Genomic DNA, 23,517 nt, shown 5'->3' with positions numbered 1-23,517 from the left:
ATCTCAAGACTGATTTTTCTAAGGTTTTATGGACTGATGAAATGAGAGTGAGTCTTGATGGGCCAGATGGAAGGGCCCGTGGCTGGATTGGTAAAGGGCAGAGAGCTCCAGTCCGACTCAGACGCCAGCAAGGTGGAGGTGGAGTACTGGTTTGGGCTGGTATCATCAAAGATGAGCTTGTGGGGCCTTTTCGGGTTGAGGATGGAGTCAAGCTCAACTCCCAGTCCTACTGCCAGTTTCTGGAAGACACCTTCTTCAAGCAGTGGTACAGGAAGAAGTCTGCATCCTTCAAGAAAAACATGATTTTCATGCAGGACAATGCTCCATCACACGCGTCCAAGTACCCCACAGCGTGGCTGGCAAGAAAGGGTATAAAAGAAGAAATACTAATGACATGGCCTCCTTGTTCACCTGATCTGAACCCCATTGAGAACCTGTGGTCCATCATCAAATGTGAGATTTACAAGGAGGGAAAACAGTACACCTCTCTGAACAGTGTCTGGGAGGCTGTGGTTGCTGCTGCACGCAATGTTGATGGTGAACAGATCAAAACACTGACAGAATCCATGGATGGCAGGCTTTTGAGTGTCCTTGCAAAGAAAGGTGGCTATATTGGTCACTGATTTGTTTTTGTTTTGTTTTTGAATGTCAGAAATGTATATTTGTGAATGTTGAGATGTTATATTGGTTTCACTGGTAAAAATAAATAATTGAAATGGGTATATATTTTTTTTTTGTTAAGTTGCCTAATAATTATGCACAGTAATAGTCACCTGCACACACAGATATCCCCCTAAAATAGCTAAAACTAAAAACAAACTAAAAACTACTTCCAAAAATATTCAGCTTTGATATTAATGAGTTATTTGGGTTCATTGAGAACATGGTTGTTGTTCAATAATAAAATTAATCCTCAAAAATACAACTTGCCTAATAATTCTGCACTCCCTGTATAACGCTTCTGGTAAGTATGATCTATTATAAATGAAAAAAAAAAAAACATGTACAGTATAAATGTGAAGTGAGAAATACATTTTATACAAAATGAAAAAAATAAGCTGCCCTTCTCAAACTATAAACCAGTCATGGCGAACCTTGGCACCCCATATGTTTTAAAAACTACATTTCCCATGATGCTCATGCACTCTGCAGTGTAGGTGAGCATCATGGGAAATGTAGTTCCAAAACATCCGGGGTGCCAAGGGTCGCCATCACTGGTATAGACAATGCTACCTTAAATATATGTGACAGTGGTAGGGGGGCGCTAGTGCGTTAATTGATTACCTAATGAAGGTTATATTTAATTATAATACCTTTATTAGGTAATCAATTAACGCACTAGCGCCCCCAACCACCGTCACATATGTACAGTGCAATACCCCAATGCAAACAAATTGGCAATCATCCTTCTTTATTCTGGCTGATTTAACTTAAAGTGGAGGTTCACCCTAAAACATGTATATACCATTCCATCCAGCATACTGCCGACATGTACAGTATGCTGTTTTTTTTTTTTTTTCGCTGTACATACCCTCGTATAGCTATTTTCCCCCCCGGCTTCCGGGTAGTGCCTCCCGCGGGAGTGGGCATTCCTATTCAGAGACTAAGTGATTGACGTGATGACAAAAGCTTTCCCACGGCGCATAATGCGCGTCACCAGTTTCCGGAAGAAGCCGAACTGCGAGTCGAAGAATACTTGGTGAGTATAGCCTCAATTAAATTTATTGGCGTATAACACTCAGAGGGTAAACTGTGCCTGCGTGTTATACCCAGGGGGCTGTGGAAAGTTTTTTTCCTGAAACTTCCCTCTTAAAGTTAGGGTGAGTGTTATACACCGATAAATACGGTAATTAATAGTTAAATAGACAAGTACCATCATCCATGATAGATTATAGAAAATTGAGACCGGTTGAGGTTTTTCGGCCCTTCACTGCAACAGACACCTGACGGGTTCGCCCGTCATTAATAACTGCTGTTCTGAATGTGGGGTTTGGCTCATTTGGTTTTAATTTTGTACAGTTTCATGTGTAATAAATATTTTTTATATTAATTTTTGCATTTTGTTATCAGTACCTAGAAAGTCCAATCAACATGTTCCCCCTAGGTGACCATTTATGGATTTAGGCGGTACTAGCAGCCGCCACCTTATGTTCGCCTAGCTAAATTTTCCATAAATAATAACATGTTATTCGATTTTTACTCCAGGAATATATACAAAGTTTGGAATTTCTAGAGAAATGCTTAAATAATGCATTACAATTTAACTAAACCCATTAGATTTTAGTCAACTAAAATATTTTAGTCGACTAAAATATGACAAAAATAATTCAGATGACTAAAATATGACTAAAACTAAAATGGCATTTTAGTCCATAGGCTTTGACTAAAACGAAATTTTATGTAAAAATTAACATGAGTCCTCAGCTGTAGGGGCAAAGGCTGAAATTCAAACTCTGATTGGCCCGGCCAGCACACACAGCTTGACAAAATCAATAAAAAAATTGACTGAGCCAGGTGGGAAATGATCAGCTGAACAGTGATTGCATCCTATTAGATGCAGTCACTGTTCAAGTTTTCATGAAGCCACAAATGCTTGATTATAATAGAAAGCAGTAGAGATTCTTCCATGAACACTGCACAGCATAGGAGACTGGAACAGTAGGAAAGTATGGGCAGAACCCAGGTTCACTTTCTTTATGCATAATAAACTTCCACTGGATTTATGATTCTCGAATAAGAGCTGGCATCAGCAGGCCTGTCGCTACAGGACAGGCAAAACAAACAATTGCTTGGGGCCCCCGAGCTGGCCTGGGGCCCCCAACTTCCCTTTCCCAGGCTGTAGCGTGGCCGAGCTCCTCTTCCTTCCTCCTGGAGTCCTGTCAGTCCGGCCAGGTGTCGCGCGTGGCACAGGAGATTCAGTTTCCTGTTTTCCGGACGGACTGACAGGAAGTGCACACTGAGTGCTTACTTACTTTCAGTCCGGCCAGGAACACAGGAAAGTGAATCTCCTGTACCGTGCGGTACCCGGCCCGGGCACTATCTGATAGTGGACTGGGGAACCATAATGATAGAACCCTGGACTAACAGGAGGAAGAGGAGCTCGGCCACGCTACAGCGGCAGCCTACAGGGAAGAAGGGGAGAATAGAAAAACATAGGGACTAGGGAGGGGGGGGGGGAGTAAGAACATGGGTGTAAAAAATGAGTGTAGCGCTAATGTAGGCTTTGCGTGCGGGGGGGGGTGGTGCTTGGGGGCCCCCATCTTGCTTGGGGTCCCCAAATTCCTTCAAACGGCCCTGGGCATCAGACACTGACCAGGGCGGGCTGGGTATGAATTCCATGGGTGGGCACGCATTCCATGGAAGAAAGAGTAGGCATTGCATTGTGATTGGGAAACAAATAATTCTTTTTTGGGGGCATTGCCTCCTTTTTACCCTCATAATGCTAGTTTAAAGCTGAACTCTAGACCTATATACTTAAAAAGGCACAAATGAAGGCAGCTCTGTAATCAATAATACATCATTGGATTTTTTTAAAAGCAAGCAGTGTAAATACCTGAATCTGACTTATTATCAGTCTATTGCGCAGTCTGCACAGCAGAGCTCAAGTTGGAGGGACCAGAAGCAGCGTAAGAAGCTAATCAGGTGTGCTGTAGTGCAAGGAGCAGTAAAATAGTAGAAGAAAGTGAGAGCGAGAAAGGAGCTCATTACCATGCTGCGTCTCCTTTCACACTCCAATCACAGGCCAGGGAGGGAGAGAACCAGTGGTGGTCGCTCCATTACGGGCACAGGGGTGCTGCCATTTATGATTCCGGCCCCTAATCTACATGCAGGAATGCATGGATTTCAACGTTTTTTTTTTTTTGAAGCACGTGATTTTGAGCCTGAGACTCTAATTGGCTTCAAAAAAGGGTGGACTCGGGGGACAGACTACTGTGCCCTGAGCCCACAAAGTTTTGTGACATTAATATGAATACTAATGTCTTCTTGCTTCTCCTCCTAGCCAATCAGGAAGCGGGTCCTGAGACCACCGATTGGCCAGGGAGTCTTAGGACTTATTTAATGGCTTCTGTTTATTTTTGTGTATGCAAGCCTTTGTCCTTATTTTCTCCTGTGGCTATAATTAAGGGAACAAAGTCAGGTTTTTTTTTCAGGATTGCTGTGATTACTCTCTAAAGTGGGCGAGGCTAAAGCAGTTTTGAAGTGCAGTTCCTTGCTAAATCCTGAGCTTTGGGTGCCTTATGTGGACTGTAACAATCACATTCAGCAGGGAAAGGGGGGGGTCTATCAGGCAGATCCAGAAAATTATGGCAAGATTATATTTCCTAGTTGGTTGACTAGTTGTATTTAGCTCGGGGCGAAAAAAGCCCAAGGAAAAGATAGCCGAGAGGCGGGAGAGCTCTTATAGTCTAGTAAAGGGGTCTCCATACTTTTCAAGCAAAGGGCCAGTTTACTGTCTTTCAGACTTCAGGGGGGCCAGATACTGACCAATGGGGATAGAAAATGCCCCAGGGCCGAGCATCAGTGAGCATTAACATGGCCCCCAGTGTTGGCTGGCAGTAGGAGGAGGAATAGCGCTCTATCATTGCTATTAGTGGAAGAAATAGTGCCCCATTGTTGGTGTCATTGGGAGGAATAGTGCCTCATATGGTTGGGAGTAATACTGCCCCAAGGGCCGGATAAAGGATAGCAAAGGGCCGCAGTTTGGAGACCCCTGGTCTAGTATGTATCGAAATGTAGTTATTTCCTCAATACATTTTTATTGAACACCAACAAGGGGGGAGATCCCAACATTACAAACAATCTGAAAATATTGTATATATTACAGACACTTTGTTCAGTACGTCAAAATACATTAAACCTTATACATCTAATCATTGCAATATAATGATGTAGTGAACGTACCACATATGGGTTGACGTATTCCAGTTTTTTGTGTGTGTGTCCAAGGGCAACAGGACCTCTCCCCTTCTTTTTCACTTTCTCCCTCAATTCATTTTTATGATTAGAGAGAAACCAGTGAAGTCAAGAAAAACATACATCTGTTGGGTTTGTGGTGACCCAGGCAGGTAGAATGAGGCAACCTTGTAAACACATGGAGAGAAAAGGCCCTATCTCCACGTGGGGTGAAATCGGTTAATCTTGATGCTGCAAGGGTCCCAATCTTGGATCCTCTATGGGTTCTCAGATGGGTATTGCACCAGTAGGAGGAGGGGAGATAAAAAAAAAAAAAAGCCTATCGGTAAACCGAGCGGCAGAGGTGACCAGTGTGGTGCATCTAAGGATGGGTCAAGTTTATGAACATCAAATAGCTTAATTTCATCACAAGACACAATTTTTTTTTTTTTATTCAATAACAGTTTTATTGGATTTTTTTTCCATATATAAAAAGAAAAACAGAAAATACAAGCACTGCATACATAGTTAACAAGTTACACGCATAACACACTGGAAACATGCTGGATGGCATTGATGATATCAAAGAAAAAGTCTGAATCAGTAGAGAAGTGCCTCAACAGAGGTCATTGAAACAGGCAACAGAAGGCACGTGTAACCTCTTATAATGCAGGCATTTGAATATCGAAAAAAGGCTCACAGTCATGACTTCAGCGCAACTTAAGAATGTTAGTGCAGAGTATCCCAAACTTGTAAGAAGAAAATAGTAAGAGAAAATAAAAATATACCCAAAGTAGGCTGGGAGAATATAAAGGAGAGAAGAAACCAGTAGAAAGATAGAGACTACTACAACGTCCCAATTCTGTGCTGGTGATCCAACGACCAGAAGGGGAGCAAAACTAGGAGGGGGCCTCAGGATGGGTCTTCCTTCAAATGCCACAGTTCCCAGGTGAGATAAAGTTCCTCTAACTTATTCTGGATTCTAGCAATCAATTTCTCTATTAATTCTACCAAAGGACAACATTTTATGACTATAACTGGCCACTTTCTCAGTTTACGGTGATACACAAATGTTTAACATTTCTCAGTTTACTCTTTCATGGACAGATTAAAGTGGAGGGGTAAACCAAGAAATACCAAACATTTGTGTATCACCATAAACTGAGGAAGTGGAGAGTTATAGCCAGGAAACTTGTCTTTTAGTGAAAAAAAGCTATTTCGTGTTTGTAAAAATTGATGACTCCAACCCATCCTTGGACAAACCACATTGGGCGCCAACCCATCCTTGGACAAACCACAATGGGCGCCAACCCATCCTTGGACAAACCACAATGGGCGCCAACCCATCCTTGGACAAACCACAATGGGCGCCAACCCATCCTTGGACAAACCACAATGGGCGCCAACCCATCCTTGGACAAACCACAATGGGCGGCTCACCAAAAGGCTTTTTACTCCTCTTATCGTACCAACTCACATATTTGTCTTCCGACAGGTTCTCTTTTAACGAGCTTAAAACACAGTGATGGTGATGATATACTGTTTATTTATTATCAATAGTCATATAGGCATTTATTTTTCATAAAACAAACTGTATCTTGCTGTATGTTGTATTCCCGATATAGTATCACTGTCGAGCAATAGAAACCTGGGAATGTTGCATCTTAATCCCAAATTGAGTTTTTACACCCTGAAAGTCCTACCAATAATTTATTTTTGTGTTCTTCATGCTTTATCCTTTTCCTTCCCCCATTTTTCCCTTTCTTCCTCTTTTTCCTTCAATCTGCTCCCCACCCTTCCACCTCCACTAGCGGTAGTCCTACATCGGGGGCAGCTGCTGGGGCTGAGGGGTAAGTCCAGGACCTGTCTCTGTCTCAGCTCATCCCATCTTTCTCCATCCTCATCCATTCATTGTCGGTGTTCACAAGGCCAATGTGCCGCTCATGTCTGTGGTTTTTGGTGATGGGATGTCATTCATTAACAGCGACTGTGTTATATTACCTGTTGTCATAGTCAACCTGCTTCTCAACAGTAACAACTGACATTGCAGCACAAGATGGCAGCACATGCATTTTATTTTTCAGGCTGAGCCCCCAGAGTGCTCTGGGCTTTCTCCAGGCTTCCTTTACAATTTACAAAGTAAAAGCTACCGTGGGACTTTGTGGGAACCAATACAACTGCTTAATATATATCAGATATATTTAATAATGCTTTATTAAAAATTCATAATATTAATATAATAAAAGATAAGGCTGGTACAACTGCTAAAAATATATCATAAAATCTTTACATTTATTAATGCTTCATTAAAAATTCATAATAAAATATATCCACATTACATTGCTACAGCATACCCTTTAAAGCCCCATCATCTAATCAAATAAGGATAAATTCAATTCATATGAGCCCAGTTTCCTAAATGTTAAATAATGATTGGGTCAGAGTGACACCTCAGCGCGTCTCGTAGAGATAAGAAGCCACTTCTTCGGGAGACTAGAGGACAATCTATAAAATGTATGAACTCTAAGTGCAATGTGTTTCCTGGATCATTTGGTGAATATAAGGCATATGCAATGAACATGGTTGTAACCATGGGCCAGATTCACATACAAATGCGTTATCCCATTTACGTTATACTGCCGCAAGTTTACAGTGTAAGTGCCTGATTCACAGAGCACTTACCTGTAAACTTGCGGCGGCGTAACGTAAATCCGCTTGGCGCAAGCCCGCCTAATTCAAATGGGGCAGGGACCATTTAAATTAGGCGCGTTTCCGCGCCGAATGTACTGCGCATGCTCCGTTCCTAAAATTTCCCGACGTGCATTGCGCTAAATGACGTCGCAAGGACATCATTGGTTTCGACATTAACGTAAATGGCGTCCAGCGCCATTCACGGATGACTTACGCAAACGACGTGAAATTAAAAATGTTGACGCGGGAACGACGGCCATACTTAACATTGGCTAGGCCACCTAGAGGGCACCCTTAGTTTTACACCGCGTATATCTACGGAAACAACGTAAATTTAGAGCGACGGGCAAAGTGGACGTTCGTGAATCGGCGTAACTAGTCATTTGCATATTCTACGCCGACCGCAATGGAATCGCCACCTAACGGCCGGCCTAGAATTGCAGCCTAAGATCCGACGGTGTAAGTCAATTACACCTGTCGGATCTTAGGGCTATCTATGCGTAACTGATTCTATGAATCAGGCGCATAGATACGACAATCGTATCTCAGAGATACGACGGCGTATCAGGAGATACGCCGTCGTATCTCTTTTGTGAATCTGGCCCCATGTGTCCAAACAAAGGCTACATTGTTATCCCCTGAGTCTCCTGAAGAAGTGGCTTATGACCATGAAATGCGTCAAGACATCCCCCTGAAAGAAAAGGGACTCATGAATTGAATGTTATTGCTAGTTGACTATATGATAGGGGGGAAGCTGTAGAAATGTGATGTGGATACATGTATTGTAAGCAAAAAAATTCCATGCTTCTACCCATACAAAATAATATTAATGTAGCTTACAGGTGCTTGATCCACAGTCGTTTGTCTGAGAAGGTAATCCATAAAGATGATCTGCACAACCAATTGTTGCTCTTAAAAATTCTTCATATTTTTCAAAAACCACAGTGTACAAATGCGGATAGAATCAGTTGACGCGTTTCAGCCTACAAGCCCTAGGTCATATGACTAAGGCCATGTAGACTGAAATGCGTCAACTGATCTTATCTGCGTTTGTACACTGGTTCCTGAATAAATATGAAGATTGTATAACAATTGGTTGTGCGGATATAGGCAGATTCAGGTATAGTTACGCCGGCGTATCAGTAGATACGCCGTCGTAACTCTGAATCCGCGCCGTCCTACATTTAAGCGTATGCTCAAACTGAGATACGATTAAATGTTGCTAAGATACGAGCGAGAGAGAGAGAGAGAGAGACTTGTAAACCGCAACACATGCGAACTGAATCGCCTCTGGGCGCTGTATCCATTTCATGGGTAAGGAACCCCTTGACCTCAGAAGAGCGGCGTAAGTCTTCCTACGCCGTCATATCTTGGCTGTCTATTTACGCTGGCCGCTAGGGGCGTGTACGCTGATTTACGCTAGGGCCGTGTACGCTGATTTACGCCTAGAATATGTAAATCAGCGAGATACGTCTATTCACGAACGTACGCTCGCCCGTCGCAGTAAAGATACGCCGTTTACATAAGGCGTTTTCAGGCGTAAAGATAAACCACCAAAAAGTCAATGTTAAGTATGGACGTCGGAACCGCCGTCGAATTTCACATCATTTGCGTAAGTCGATTCAGAATAGGGCTGGGCGTAGGTTACGTTCACGTCGAAAGTATTGACTATTTGTAACATGATTTGGAGCATGCGCACTGGGATACGTCCACAGACGGCGCATGCGCCGTTCGTTTAAAACGTCATTTACGTGGGGTCATGCTTTATTTACATTAAACACGCCCACCTCTTCACAATTTGAATTAGGCGCGCTTACGCCGGCACATATACGCTACGCCGCCGTAACTTAGGACGCAAGTGCTTTGTGAATACAGCACTTGACTCTCTAACTTGCCGCCGTACGTGAATCTAGCCAATAATCTTTATGCATGTGGATACATGGGCCAGTGTTATATTTTATTATGAATTTTTTTATGAACTATTGTTATTATTTTATTATATATTTTCAGCAGTTGCATTGGTACCCAGAAAGTTTCATTGTAGTTTTCCTTGACATACTGTATGACTATGTATAATGAATGAAGGTCTGAGGTTTTCATTTTTAACTAAGTTGGGATATAAGCACACTTGCTTTCATGAATCCCATATGTCTGGGTCTCCTCAAGTTTAGGATTGTACGAATGTGGGGTGGGGGGGAATGCCTGTGCAACAAATTTCAGGACATTTAATCCTTGCCTAGGAAGTTTGGTGAACTATTGAGCACTTTTGAGGTTCAGTTTGAAAGACAGATGACACGTGCTTGTATGTCACTGCTACTTTATACTTTTTTGTAAAGGCAGATTTGCTTTAAAATGCACAAAACAAGCAGGCATTTTGTGCTTTTGACTTGATCACAATATTGTAATCAAAACACAATTCTGACAACATTTAGGAAAAAACATTGTAAAATTATGTATTTTTTGTAATAAACATAATAATGTGAAGGAGAAAGGTAGGTTGTAGTTGCTGCAGTATCCTCTAATATCTGTTGCATGGTTACTATTGTCTTTAATTTGTTTTTACTTTATTTTAAAGTTTCTTTTTTTTTATTTATCCCATTAACTTGCTTGGGATGTCTCACTACTTGTTTAAATTCAGTCTGTCTGTGTCTGCACTGCACCGCTTATAGAACAAAACACAAGGCCCCGGGGGCCGAATACGGCCCTCCAGACCATTTCCTGTGGCCCTCGCACACAGGGGGAGGGATAGAAGGGAGATGTGAACAGCCTGTGAATAAGAGTTGATTCCGGCACACTGTGCATAGCAAATCCCTAAACCTTGCATGTAGAGAACTCCTCAACACTGCACTCTGTACGTAGTGCATCCTTGAACTCCGCACATAACGCACTCTTGATATTTATTACCCCTTTAAGATCCTTCCACTGCAATTTGACCACACCCATCTTTCGATGCGGTTCGTTGGGGTAGATTTATATAGTCTTATGCCGCGTACACACAATCGGAATTTCCGACAAGAAAAGTTTGATATGTGAGCTTTTCGTCTGGAATTTTGACCTGGTATAGGCCCCATCTGACTTTTTCTGTCGAAATTTGAAAGCTGGTTCTCAAATTTTTTGATGGGAAAAGTTCTTGTCGGAACTCAAGTTTGAGCCAAAATTCCGTCTGAAAAAAATCCACGTTTTTTTTTGTCGGAATTTTCCGATCGTGTGTACGCAGCATGACAGATACAACCAGCCCTTTGAGGACCACTATAATACCGATGTGGCCCACAATGAAATTGATTTTGACACCCCTGGTTTATAGACATGTCTGCAGTCCATGCAGTAAGGCAGCGGTAATCCTTGCATTTTACTTTCTGCAGTATTTGGAGTCACAATGGATAGCTTAACTTAAGCTCACACAGTGGCTACCTATTTCAAACAATATGTGGTCTATTTTGGGAGTGTGAGAAGAAAAGTTTACAAAATCATAATTTTTGTCTTCCCGGCAGTGAAGGAAAGACACATCCTCTCTCCCTCTCCTGTAGAAACAGCGCCATCTAGATCTCCAGTCTGCAGCAGCAGGCGGCCAATATGAAGCTAGTGCTGGGCTTTCTTATTAGGAAATCCAGCATGCTTTAAAAAGCATGAAAGTACTGTTAAGTACTTATGTGCAAAATAAATGTTTTATTGCAATATAAATTCTAACTTATCAGTTAATAATCATAAAAAAGTATAGCCATAAATCAGCAGATACTCTCACCCACACCAGCCACACACACACACGTCATAACCATTCTGTATTTTTTGGTGTTTTAGTAAATTTTATTCTTTTTTTGTTATTATATTATTATTGTGGAAGATTTTGCTCTGATCTAAAAACTAAACTTGTTGTGTACAAGAAATATATGTAATTCAAAGTATTTCTCAGTAGGCTTGTCTAGCGGTTCAGGTCATATGTGGAGTGGTTTTGAATTAGGGTTAGCACACAAAGATCTTAGGGCAGTGCAAGCCCTTTCATGGTGTTAGAAGAACGTCCTTCCTTGGTTTGTTTTCAGATTTTTGGAAGCGCTGTTGTATGCTGAAGCATTTTCTAATGGACCAAATTACTTTCCTTACTTTTTCTGTGATGTTAATGTCCCACTGTATGAACCACAGCTTTGAATAAGTTGAGAGAGAGAAATGCACAGGGCTATTCATGGACTTTATAGGCACAGTAATGCACAGTAATGCACAAAAGATATTATTTTTCAAAAAGTATAAAAAGTTTTATTAATACAGTTAGCATAGGAAAGTAGTTCACAAGGAACTTAATAGAACATCATACTAAAGGAGCCTTCTAACACCAAACACAGAACATAAAGATAGTGGAGCAAACCATAAACAAAACCCTCCAGAAACGAACAATAATAAAATTATTCGTATATACCGGTAGCCTTAGAGGGTTAATTGACCACTATACTTGATGTATGTTGGGGTCGAAAAAACTGAGTTGACTTGACATGTTTCGCGTATCGTTACGCTTCTTCAAAAGCCTTCATTAAGTATGCTATATAGAAAGGAGAAAAGGTTTATGAGACAATCATAAAAATATTTTTACAGGGAATACAGTGTATGTATACATAGATATGCGGACCAAAAGGGCACTGGGTGGGTTCTCTGCGTAAAAGGTCACAAAGGACCACTTGTGGGGACATCCAAATCACACATGGCCACAGAGGCGCCAAAATGAACATTATGGGGACGTGAAATATATTGTAGCAAGGTTTTAAATAGATTCTTACATAATTAATAAGGAAATTATAACCATAAACATTGATAAACAAGAGGTGCCTTATTCAGTAAAAGATATCCATGGTAAACAGTACAATTGAGGTATTGGTAATGGAAAAATCAAAAATTATACTCACTAAAAATATGAAGTGAAATAAAGTCGCAAAGACAGTAGGTATCAGGGAATACCGTGTTAAAAACACATAGAGGTAGAGCACGCGAGAGGCGTATAGGCAGCCAGTCATTCATCTAATGGTAATTAATGGGTTAATACCAAACTAAACGAACAGGCTGGAGAAGCGCCGGGATAGTTGGATTAAGGTAATCAAGGATGACACAGTTAAATTGTATCCTATTGTAATATAACAGGCATCACACTGATAAATACTGGGCAAGTAGTCCACAGATAAGCAGTGCAGAAATGCTGTAGATAGAAAGAAATAAAAACCCAAATCAGGCGCTGCAATTTAAATAGAACCAAAGACCTGCTGTGAAAAAATACAAGGACTGACCTGTAACTAGTGCCAAGCGGACATTAGATGAGGATAAAGCTCCCCTCAGAGCTGAAGCGACTACACGCCAGTACTAGCGTGTTTAAATAGATAGACATGTCCCGCTCGTCTGACGTATGGCTGGCGCAGTTGGCGTGACGTCATTCGAGCTGGCCGCTGAGATCTACTGCGCATGCGTCGCCCAACAGCGCAAACCCGATGGGTAAGGCACTGCGGGCACGCCAGAGCAGCAGTATAATGACCAAAAGGTGGAATAGAATCTCCACCTACTGGTCAAAATTGTATAACTTTTAAAGAGTCCAACTTCCTCCAGGTACGGGGCGTGGCCATGGGCACATGTTGTGCACCGGCCTACGCTAACCTGTACCAGGGGGGGTGGGAACGAGACATTTTTTCTGATGAGCATCTGTCTATGTATACCAGCAATGCGATTTGCTGGCTGCGATACATAGACGATATTTTCATCATTTGGACAGGTACTTCAACTTTATTGAATACCTTTTATAGATGCTCTTAACCACAATCAGTACAATCTCAAATTCACTTTCTCTAGTGCCTGTGACAAAATCACATTTCTGGATCTAACTATTCTAAAAGACAGTGATGGTCGCTTAACGTCTTCTCTCTATAGAAAAGAAACTGCGGGTAATACACTTTTACACGCCTGGACTCAGTTTTTTCGCCCCAACATACATCAAGTATAGTGGTCAATTAACCCTCTAAGGCTACCGGTGTATACCAATAATTTTATTATTGTTCGTTTCTGGAGGGTTTTGTTTATGGTTTGCTCCGCTATCTTTATGTTCTCTGTTTGGTGTTAATAGGCTGCTTAAGTATGATGTTCTATTAAGTTCCTTGTGAACTACGTTCCTATGCTAACTGTATTAATAAAACTTTTTATACTTTTTGAAAAATAATCTCTTTTGTGCATTACTGTGCCTATAAAGTCCATGAATAGCCCTGTGCATTTCTCTGTCTCAACATATATTAGGACGTGGCACACTTATTATCTTTATGTATCTGCAGTACCACTCTGCGAGATGATACATTCTTTCCTCATTTAAACAGCTTTGAATAAACTGCTATTTTTTTTTAGAAACCATTTATCCATTTTCCCCATTGGAAATTCCCTGCCATGTTGCCAAGTGATAGAGATATGAGTTATCAGTAAAGAAGCTTACATGTGATCATGCATGCCTACCTTTCCTACACCCGTCCGCTGCCTTAGTGGCTTGCATATAAAAACCCTAAAAAAAAATAGCTTTACCATGAACTCTTATTGACAGATTCTCTTCAAAGATGGAGTTTGGTGCACCTGTTGTCTTCATATATCACTGAGGGGCTCCAACAGAAAAATGACATTGTTAATGGCTTTATTTTAATCCACCTTGAAGTTTTGGATGCTCCCAACCTCTTTAAGGTGGTCTGACACTTTCTAGGGCATCCTAGGAACACTATTTTGGATGGCCTTAAACTTTACAGGGCATCCTAGGAACAGCATTTTGGGTGGTCTGACATGTTCCAGAGCATCCTAAAAACACAATTTTGGGTGGCCTGACACTTTTGAGGGCATCCTAGGAATACTGTTTTGGGTGGCCTGACACTTTCCTGGGTGTCCTGGGAACACCATTTTGGGTGGCCTGACACTTTCCTGGGTGTCCTGGGAATACTATTTTGGGTGGCCTGACACTTCAACAATAGCTGGCAGTAATTATTCTACGGTAGTAGAATTTTCCTAGCATAGGACAACCTGTCTAGTCAGCCGTTCCTAGTATTGGGGGGACCATATTCAGCGAAACTAATGACTAATCTGTATCCTTAGCCAACAAGACATCTCCCACTTCTTCTGGAGAGGGAGCAAGACCTGGAGGAGACCGAGGAGTAATACATGTGTACAGTGATGATAACAGTGACAAGACTGCTGGGAGCTTCATCCCATACTGCTCCATGGCCCAGGCACAGCTCTGCTTCCATGGCCACCGTGATGCTGTCAAGTTCTTTGTATCGGTACCAGGTAAGTCCATAATAGAAATCTATTCATGTGAAAATGAAGAGGTTGGTGCAGTGGCGTCACTAGGGTTGGTGTCACCTGGTGCGGTAAAATATGGTGTCACCCCCCCCCCCCCCCCCCCCAATAACATTTTTCAAATATTTTTTACCCTACTGTTTGCTCTCTGTTCTCCTTTCTTCCCCTTTTCTCTCTCTCCCTATCCATCTTTCTTGTTCGTTCTATCCCTTCTTCTTTCTCTCCATTTTTCTTTGTCCCCTCCCCCCACATCTCTTTCTCCAGGACCGGAATTCACATCTCAGAAGCCTATAGGCCAGGGGCATACCTAGAGTATTTGGCACCCGGGGCGGATCCAATATCTGGCACCCCCCCACGTTAAAATGTAAAAACACCCCACTGTGCCCCCTGCATACCTCTGCATCCTTCTAAATCTTTTTGTTACTACTGTGTACCCCCACTCCACAACTGCACCTCTGGACCACTTTACATTGCATAGCACCCTGCATCACTGGACCCCTTTACATTACACAGCCCCCTGCATCACTGGACCCCTTTAAAATTACACAGTACCCTGCATCACTGGACCCCTTTAAAATTACACAGCACCCTGTATCACTGGACCCCTTTACATCTCACAGCCCCCTTCACCTCTGGACTCTTTTACATTACACAGCACCCTGCACCTCTTTATATTACACAGCCCCCTGCATCACTGGACCCCTTTAAAATTACACAGCACCCTGCATCACTGGACCCCTTTACATCTCATAGCCCCCTGCACCTCTGGACCCTTTTACATTACACAGCCCCCTGCACCACTGGACCCCTTTACATCACATAGCCCCCTGCACCTCTGGACCCCTTTACATTACACAGCACCCTGCACCTCTGGACCCCTTTACATTACAAAGCACCCTGCATCACTGGACCCCTTTACATTACACAGCACTCTGCACCTCTGGACCCCTTTACATTACACAGCACCCTGCATCACTGGACCCCTTTACATTACACAGCACCCTGCACCTCTGGACCTCTTTACATTACTCAGCCCCCTGCATCACTGGATCCCTTTAAAATTACACAGTACCCTGCATCACTGGACCCCTTTAAAATTACACAGCACCCTGCATCACTGGACCCCTTTACATCTCACAGCCCCCTTCACCTCTGGACCCTTTTACATTACACAGCACCCTGCACCTCTGGAACTCTTTATATTACACAGCCCCCTGCATCACTGGACCCCTTTAAAATTACACAGTACCCTGCATCACTGCACCCCTTTACATTACACAGCACCCTGCATCACTGGACCCCTTTACATCTCATAGCCCCCTGCACCTCTGGACCCTTTTACATTACACAGCCCCCTGCACCACTGGACCCCTTTACATCACATAGCCCCCTGCACCTCTGGACCCCTTTACATTACACAGCACCCTGCACCTCTGGACCCCTTTACATTACACAGCCCTCTGCACCCCTTTACATTACACAGCACCCTGCATCACTGCACCCCTTTTACATTACACAGCCACCTGCACCTCTGGACCCCTGCATGTTACACAGACCCCCCTTCAGTGCAGACACCCCCTCAGTGCAGACACCCCCCTCAGTGCAAATCCCCCCCCCTCAGTGCAAACCCCCCTCAGTGCAACCCCCCAGTGCAAACACCCCCCCACCTTAATACAACCCCCCCTCAGTGCAAACCCCCTTAGTGAAAACCCCCTCAGTGCAAACACCCCCTTAGTACACCCCCCACCCCTTCAGTGAAATCCCCCCAGGTGCAAACACCCCCCTCCCCTTTCAGTACCTCAGATCATTGCAGGCAGCGCCACGGCACATAGACAGAAGGTCCCCTCGGCCCCTCCCCCTCTGTACACACAAACAGAGAGGAGGGGGCTGTGCCTGTGTGCCGACTGCCCCCACATGTCAGCTAAAAAAAAAAAACGCCTCTGGGTTGGTGGTGATCTTGCCAAGATAATCTATCATATTTTGGATATATACATATTGTCATGCCATTTTTTTCCCTCTCTCATTATCCCCTATGGGTTGGAAGGGACTTGGTTGGAACATCTTGAATGGTGTATTGCGCCCCACATGGTACAAAATCCATGTCCTTGGATAAAGCACAGAGTGAACATTCTGTTGGCTTCCAACCACGCTCTTTTATAGACTGGTGGCCTCACTCCTCACATAGCAATGCCTATAGAGGACCCACGTGCCACTACAATATTGTTCTGGGATTTCCAAATTCGCTGTTTCTCTGTGACCTCAAATTACAGAGGCTCTACTAGAAGCCAATATAATAATTGGTCTAACCAAGTGACTACCCAGAAAATCATTCTGGGGACTCTCTTTAGCATGTAAAGCAGCCTTGTTCCAGATCCAGTCACTGCTTGACAGAGAATAGATTTTGATGATCACGTCACGTTGTACAGTATATATTTTTACTACATTTTGGATGCAGAGCTACAGCAAGATACAGATATACAATTCACTTCATTGGGTATAGGAGAAGGGTTTACAACCATTTTAATTCTTGTACCCGATCAACTATTTCCAATGTTCACAAATGAGACCTTGTTGCAGCCTCTCGCCTTCACAGTCTGACAGTGGTGGAGAGAGAAGAGTGAGGGAATTCTATTGTCGTGCTCGCCCCCTCCCCTGGACTATAGGAGAGTCAGGACGCTTTCTACGTTGCAGATAGAGAAAGGAGCTGTGTGTTAGTGGGCGTCCTGACTCACCTGTGGTCCAAGGGAGGGGGCGAGCACGACACTCCACACCAGGGAGAAAGCCTTACATTACTGTGTGGAGTTAGACAGGAAGTGAGGATTTCTCAGAAGTAACAAGGACATTTAAAAGCAAAATGGAAGGATGAGGTAAGTGAAGGAGGACTGCACTAAGGTAAAGGAAGCTATTTAGGGAAAAAAAATTGTACCTTTACAACCCCTTTAAATGTACATTTTGGGCTGATTTAGCATGCCAAGTGACATGTACTACTTTTGGCAACTTCAGGGGAGATTTAAATAGACATCTGTCCAGCAACCTGCACAGATGTCTGCCAAATCCCCCCTGAAGTCGGACTGCATTGCCGGTTTGAAATCCTTCCTAACCCACAGTCAGTGTGAACTTACACTAAATGAAAGGTCCCCAGGTCTGGCTGCATTCAGAAATGTCAGCAATCATGGTGTTACAAAGTCCCGCTTCCTTGCACTTGCCCCACACCATTTACTGAAGTTTCGCAGTCTCAACAGGAAAAAGTAGTGACTGATGGTGCTTCTTCCTGCTGGAAAGACTTCAGATCCATCTTCAGAACAGAAAATTGGAATGTACACAAACAGAAAATAAATGCCTGCCCTTCGTTGAGCATCAACCAGTTTGTATGGTAATAGAAAATCAATTAAAACTTATATTCAAAAATGACTAAGCTTCTTCTGTATGTTTCATAGGTAATGTTCTGGCCACACTGAACGGCAGCATCCTGGACAGTCCGTCTGAGAACCCAGGCACCCCGTCTGCAGAAACCGAGGAGCAAAAACTAAAGAATGTGCTAGTATTAAGCGGAGGAGAGGGATACATTGACTTCCGTATTGGTGAGTCCAAACTAACGAGTGTGAAAGAAACAAGACTTTTAAGTATCTACATGACATCAGTCTATTACTGTGAGCCCCAATCCTGTTCTGGATTCTAAACAGTTTACAGCTAATGGATCTCTGTCAAGGAAGCATTATAGCCGAGAAGCCTCAGATGGAAGCTAAAGTTCACCATCTCCTGGACTGGTTTCTGGTTTTGGGTCAATGGTTCTTCAGCGAAGCTGAATATATTTAGGGAATGACTACCAATGCCATAGTATAGGAAAACACGGCGGCGGCGGGGAGAGCCGCCTCTCTACACGAACAAGGAGAGGAGGAGGATTGAGGGTAGCACTCTGGCGCTTCAGCGCCCCCACCTCTGTGGCGCCTGGGTGAACTGCACCCCGCTCACCCCGTGTAGGATCGGCCCTGCTTCCATCAGGGCTTCATTTCATAGGTCATTTGCTTTTTGACAGAATGCCTCTAAAACAGGTCTATACTCCATTTTCTGTCTCAATAGTGTTTATTTCGTTAAGGTAACATGCAAAAGTTCCGCCCTCGCAGGGGCTAGCTTTAACAACTGTAACAAGCGTTAGTTTGCAAAAAAAGGCAAAGAAGATACGGTATATAAAAAACAAAAACTCCTGAGAAAGGGTATACCAGCAACAGATAGGCATGGTCCAGAGGCTGTAACTGCCATGGGGTCATAGGGAGGTTCCCAACAATAATGGGACATCCCCTGGGCCCTGCAATATCCATATAGTGGAAAAGTATACATCTTATTGAAGTTCAAAAAGGGAAGGATGGGTGGGTGTAGAAGTAAAGAAAAGCCAGAGTAGACTAGGGGGGAAGGGGGATCAAGAGGTTAGAGGCCTAGAGGGGAGAAATAAAGGGCTTGGGACAGTGATGGCGAACCTTGGCACCCCAGGTGTTTTGGAACTACATTTCCCATGATGCTCAACTACACTGCAGAGTGCATGAGCATCATGGGAAACGTAGTTCCAAAACATCTGGGGTGCCAAGGTTCTCCATCACTGGCTTGGGGGCATCGAGGCCGCCAGTCATAAGCAACCTAGGCTGGCAGGGGGGAGAGTCGAGAAGGCATATAACATCCACGGTTCCCAGATCTTGAGGAACTTAGCATTGGAGTCGTTGCGGATGCCCAACAGTTTTTTGTTAAGCATCAATGCTATACTCCATTTTCAGTACAGTTGGCCTGTCTGCTTCATTGTTATAATAAACCCTCCTTTCTTTAAGCACTTTCAGCAGCTGATTTAATCATTTACTAAGTATGCAGCTTCTTTATGTTTTAAATGTTATATTTTTATCTTGTAAGCCTTGCATTTGTTCCAGTTAAACTACTTCAATACATTAACCCCCTTCCTGCCCATGCCAATTTTCAGCTTTCAGCGATGTCACCCTTTGAATGACAATTGCGCGGTCATGCAACACTGTACCCAAATAAAAAAATTATAATTTTTTGGGTCGTATTTAATCACCACTGGGGTTTTTATTTTTTGCTAAACGAACACAAAAACCCCGAACATTTTGAAAAAAAAAAAAAAAAATGCAAATAAGAAATTTTTCTCCCACACTGATGAGCAACATTGATAATCAGGGCAGGCCCTAATTATCTGTGAAAATGTCCCCTGTAACAATTGCCGGTTACTGACTCTCCTCCCACTATGACAATGCATGAGGAAAGGAATGCCCATAACTGCCAGGTTTGTTTACATGTGATCAGCTGTGATTGGACACAGTTGACCACATGGTAAAGGGCCGCTTTACCATGATCAGCTTTGTCCAAAGGATACAGTCATTACAGGGCATGCAAGGGGTGTGATTCTGGGAGGACACCCTCCCGGAACGAGAGAGAGCCACGCTGTATCCATCTATAGGCTATAGCACGGGTCTGTTGTGGTTAAACTGTTGCCACGAACGCTGCCTCAGGTTTTCTGTTTCAGGGTGGCTCTTTTCTCTTTCAGCGTCATATGGAGCCACCCTTACATGCAAGGATTAGAGTTGTGTCTCCCTACACAGTGTGCATCAATAGAAACACACAGCCCCATAGCCTCTGACGGCATAGCCCTCCCCTGCTCCTTCTTCCTCTCCCTTGCTTACTTCTCCAAGCTAAGAAGAGGCTAAATGGAGACTACACTGTCCATTATTAATTCTTTCCTAGTTAGTTCAGGGAAGCAGTGCTTATACAGAGAAAGAGAGGGAGCCATTAGAGACAGTTGTAAACTGTAAGTAATGGAGTAAAAATGTTACCAAATAATTTATACGGGAATGTTTATTCTATTGTGCTTCATGTGCTAAGCAGAAAAAATAAATACTGAGGGTTTAATATTACTTTAATGAGCCCTAGATGCACACTTACCTGAATATGTCAGTTGCAACTTGCTGCTAGCTTTAGACCCTAGCAATATAAAACGTATTTACTCTGGTCGTGTCTACTCAGTCGATCCCCATGGAAACAAGAGGAGTTTAGGAGACATCTCCATAGAGGTTTATAGGGATTGACTACACGGGCATGAGCAATGCTAGGAAAATTAGGCTTAGGCCCCTTTCACATGTCCGCTCCGTCCGTCCGTTCATTACAAGTCCGTTAACGGACTTGTAATGAATCCCTATGGGAACGCGTCTGTTAGCGGATGGAGCATACGCTAGCGTCCGCGTCAGTCGGGATCCGCTTTCCCGAACGGAAGAAACTCTATTTTTCTTCCGTTCGGCGGAACGGACCGGATGCAGACGGACAGACGGTCCGTCTGCATCCGGTCCCCCATAGGGGACAGCGGAGCAGAGACAGGGCGGTCCCTGCACTGTGTGCGGGGACCGCCCTATCCGCCGACAGCTCAGCGGGGATCCCCGCTGAGCTTTGGCGGACACACGGAGCGGACCCAGAAACGGTCCGCTCCGTGTGAAAGAGCCCTTAGTATCTGAAAATTGCTACAAACAGCACCTGTCCAACTGGGGTAAGTATGTATCTTTATAAAAAAAAAAGTAATGACATTAGATACTGTGACGGGAAGGCCCGTGGAACTCAGAATCCCTTGGAAAGGTTGGGAAACCCTTGTTTCAGCTCCCCATGCACCTCTTAGGTCTAAGTCACCCTGTGCCATCCTGGCATAGGGTGACTGAGAAAATATATCTTGGATTACTTAAAATGGGACAGTATTATTTATCCACAATATCTCCCAGGATATATGTAAAGCCTCTTCTTGGTTTGTTTGATTCTGAACTCAACACGTTAATTGAGAGAGCTGATCACATTGGCCTCTGTACAATGTAGGAGACGGGCTGACTCGTGCTGGAACTCCTGCTATTGTGAGAAGGTGTCCTGTGTTTATACTTATGATAATGTATAATCTACTGTGTGAAGCTCGGTGACAACAAGTCTGACCTGTAGTGAAATCCTGATTAATCATAACAATGCCCAGAAGGGCACGGAGTCACATCGGCTGCTTTAAGGGATTAGTTAATTAGCTCATGTTAATTTGATACAGAAGTATTATTAGAGTAATGTGAGCAGGAGGGATGAACTTCCTCTTCTACTGTATATAAGACTTGTATTCTGGTTCGAATAAACAGTCCATGTTCAGCAACTAAACAAGTATCGTCTTGTTTTGTGCTTGTGAGCGGTTGGAAAATCTGATATCTATATCCAGACTGGGAGGAAGTGGTATATGACGAAAGCGGATTATGGGACTTTTCGTTACAGATACATTTTAATACAATGAATTACTTATCATTATTACACAGGTTGGAATGAGGAGATTATTAAGAGCCAATTGTTTTTTTGTTTTGTTTTAGGGGACGGGGAAGATGACGAGACAGAAGAGCACTCGGGAGATGATAGCAACCAGAACAAACCTGTGCTTTCCAAGGCAGAGAGAAGCCACATCATTGTGTGGCAGGTGTCGTATGTCCCGGAATAAACACACCCTTCGCCTTTTTCCCAGAATGCCAAGACGCCTCCTGCTTTTCTGCACCCGCTGGAGAAAAAAAAACTGAGACTTGGACCCAGCACTACTGTAAACTCCTGAATCTCCTCTTACATCTCCTATCTCATGCTCCCAGCACCTCCCTCCATTGCAGAGCCCACTGAAGCCACCACCAAGTCCTGGAAATTAAATCTATTTCTACTCCATTCTGATTGGATCCTGCCAGGAGATGGTCTACTCAGTGACAGACATGATACAACAACTATTCTCTGGGCAGAACTGGCTGGTCATTGTCCTCCCAGCCCTCCTGGGTGTCTTTTGTGGCATTACATTGAAGATGGGCACCATCTTACTGTTAATAGGATCTGGTGTGAGATGGACTTCTGTATTGTTTATGAGACTTTCTGCTTTGATGCCAGATCACTTTCTATACTGTGTTTTATTGATGTTCATCCCAATCAAATTCATTAGATACAAATTACCATACGAGGCTCATCTTTTCCTATACATACACCAGAGGAGGTCTGTTTATAAAGGGAAGCAATATACAGTATATACATTCATATATATGGCCGCTATTTTTTTTTTTTTTTCCAAGTTCAGTTTTCCCCTTTTGAAAATTGTGGATTATACCGGGCTTAAATAGAGCAACCATCAAAATTAAAGTGGAGCAATGGTCTCACATTAAAATAAAATATGTGCTGTAGAGCTTAATTATAAGGGCATCTTCACCTCCATTTTTCTCTTATTCCCCCTGCAAAGTCCCACAAATACCTGTTGGTCCTGCTATTGAAGTCATCCTAATGCAGATTCCTATGATGTTGTGGCAACAATGCTGCACTGCTCCTGAATTCAGAGCAGAGTTGCCACTTTCATAAGGCTGTATCTGCTTGCACTACAGTGGGATGAAAAAATCCTAGGCTATATTTGTGTGCCTGTCTATGCACTGTGTAGTGAACCTTAAATACCAACAAATACACATATGTGAGCTATTTACGTGCCAATTGATTTGTATTTCTGTCCATCCAATTCTGAAATGTACAGAGCTCTGCTACACAGAACAGTCCTTGCTGGGCAGGGGAGGAGACCTACATTTCCTTTGACATACTGAAGTAACACTTATGCTCTGTACACACGAT

General features: G+C 43.2%; 1 protein-coding gene across 12 annotated transcripts in view; it reads left to right on the top strand.

Moving 5' to 3' along the window:
* Positions 1-23,370, top strand: part of MAPK8IP3 (mitogen-activated protein kinase 8 interacting protein 3) — a 171,259-nt gene extending 147,889 nt beyond the window's left edge. For 10 of the 12 annotated variants that reach the window (XM_040356645.1, XM_040356644.1, XM_040356648.1 and 7 more), the window contains 4 exons: positions 6,705-6,743; positions 14,671-14,862; positions 18,312-18,455; positions 22,248-23,370. In XM_040356645.1, coding sequence (XP_040212579.1) covers positions 6,705-6,743; positions 14,671-14,862; positions 18,312-18,455; positions 22,248-22,372 — 500 coding nt within the window. In that variant the 3' untranslated portion in view covers positions 22,373-23,370. The remainder of the gene's footprint in view (positions 1-6,704; positions 6,744-14,670; positions 14,863-18,311; positions 18,456-22,247) is intronic. The other 2 variants (XM_040356642.1, XM_040356647.1) reach the window with 1 other exon arrangement.
* Positions 23,371-23,517: the final 147 nt, after the last annotated feature.

This window comes from Rana temporaria, chromosome 6, assembly GCF_905171775.1.
Source record: "Rana temporaria chromosome 6, aRanTem1.1, whole genome shotgun sequence".
Classification (NCBI taxonomy): Eukaryota; Metazoa; Chordata; class Amphibia; order Anura; family Ranidae; genus Rana; species Rana temporaria.
The sequence above is the reverse complement of the archived record's forward strand: the minus strand, read 5'-3'. Positions and strand labels throughout refer to the sequence as shown.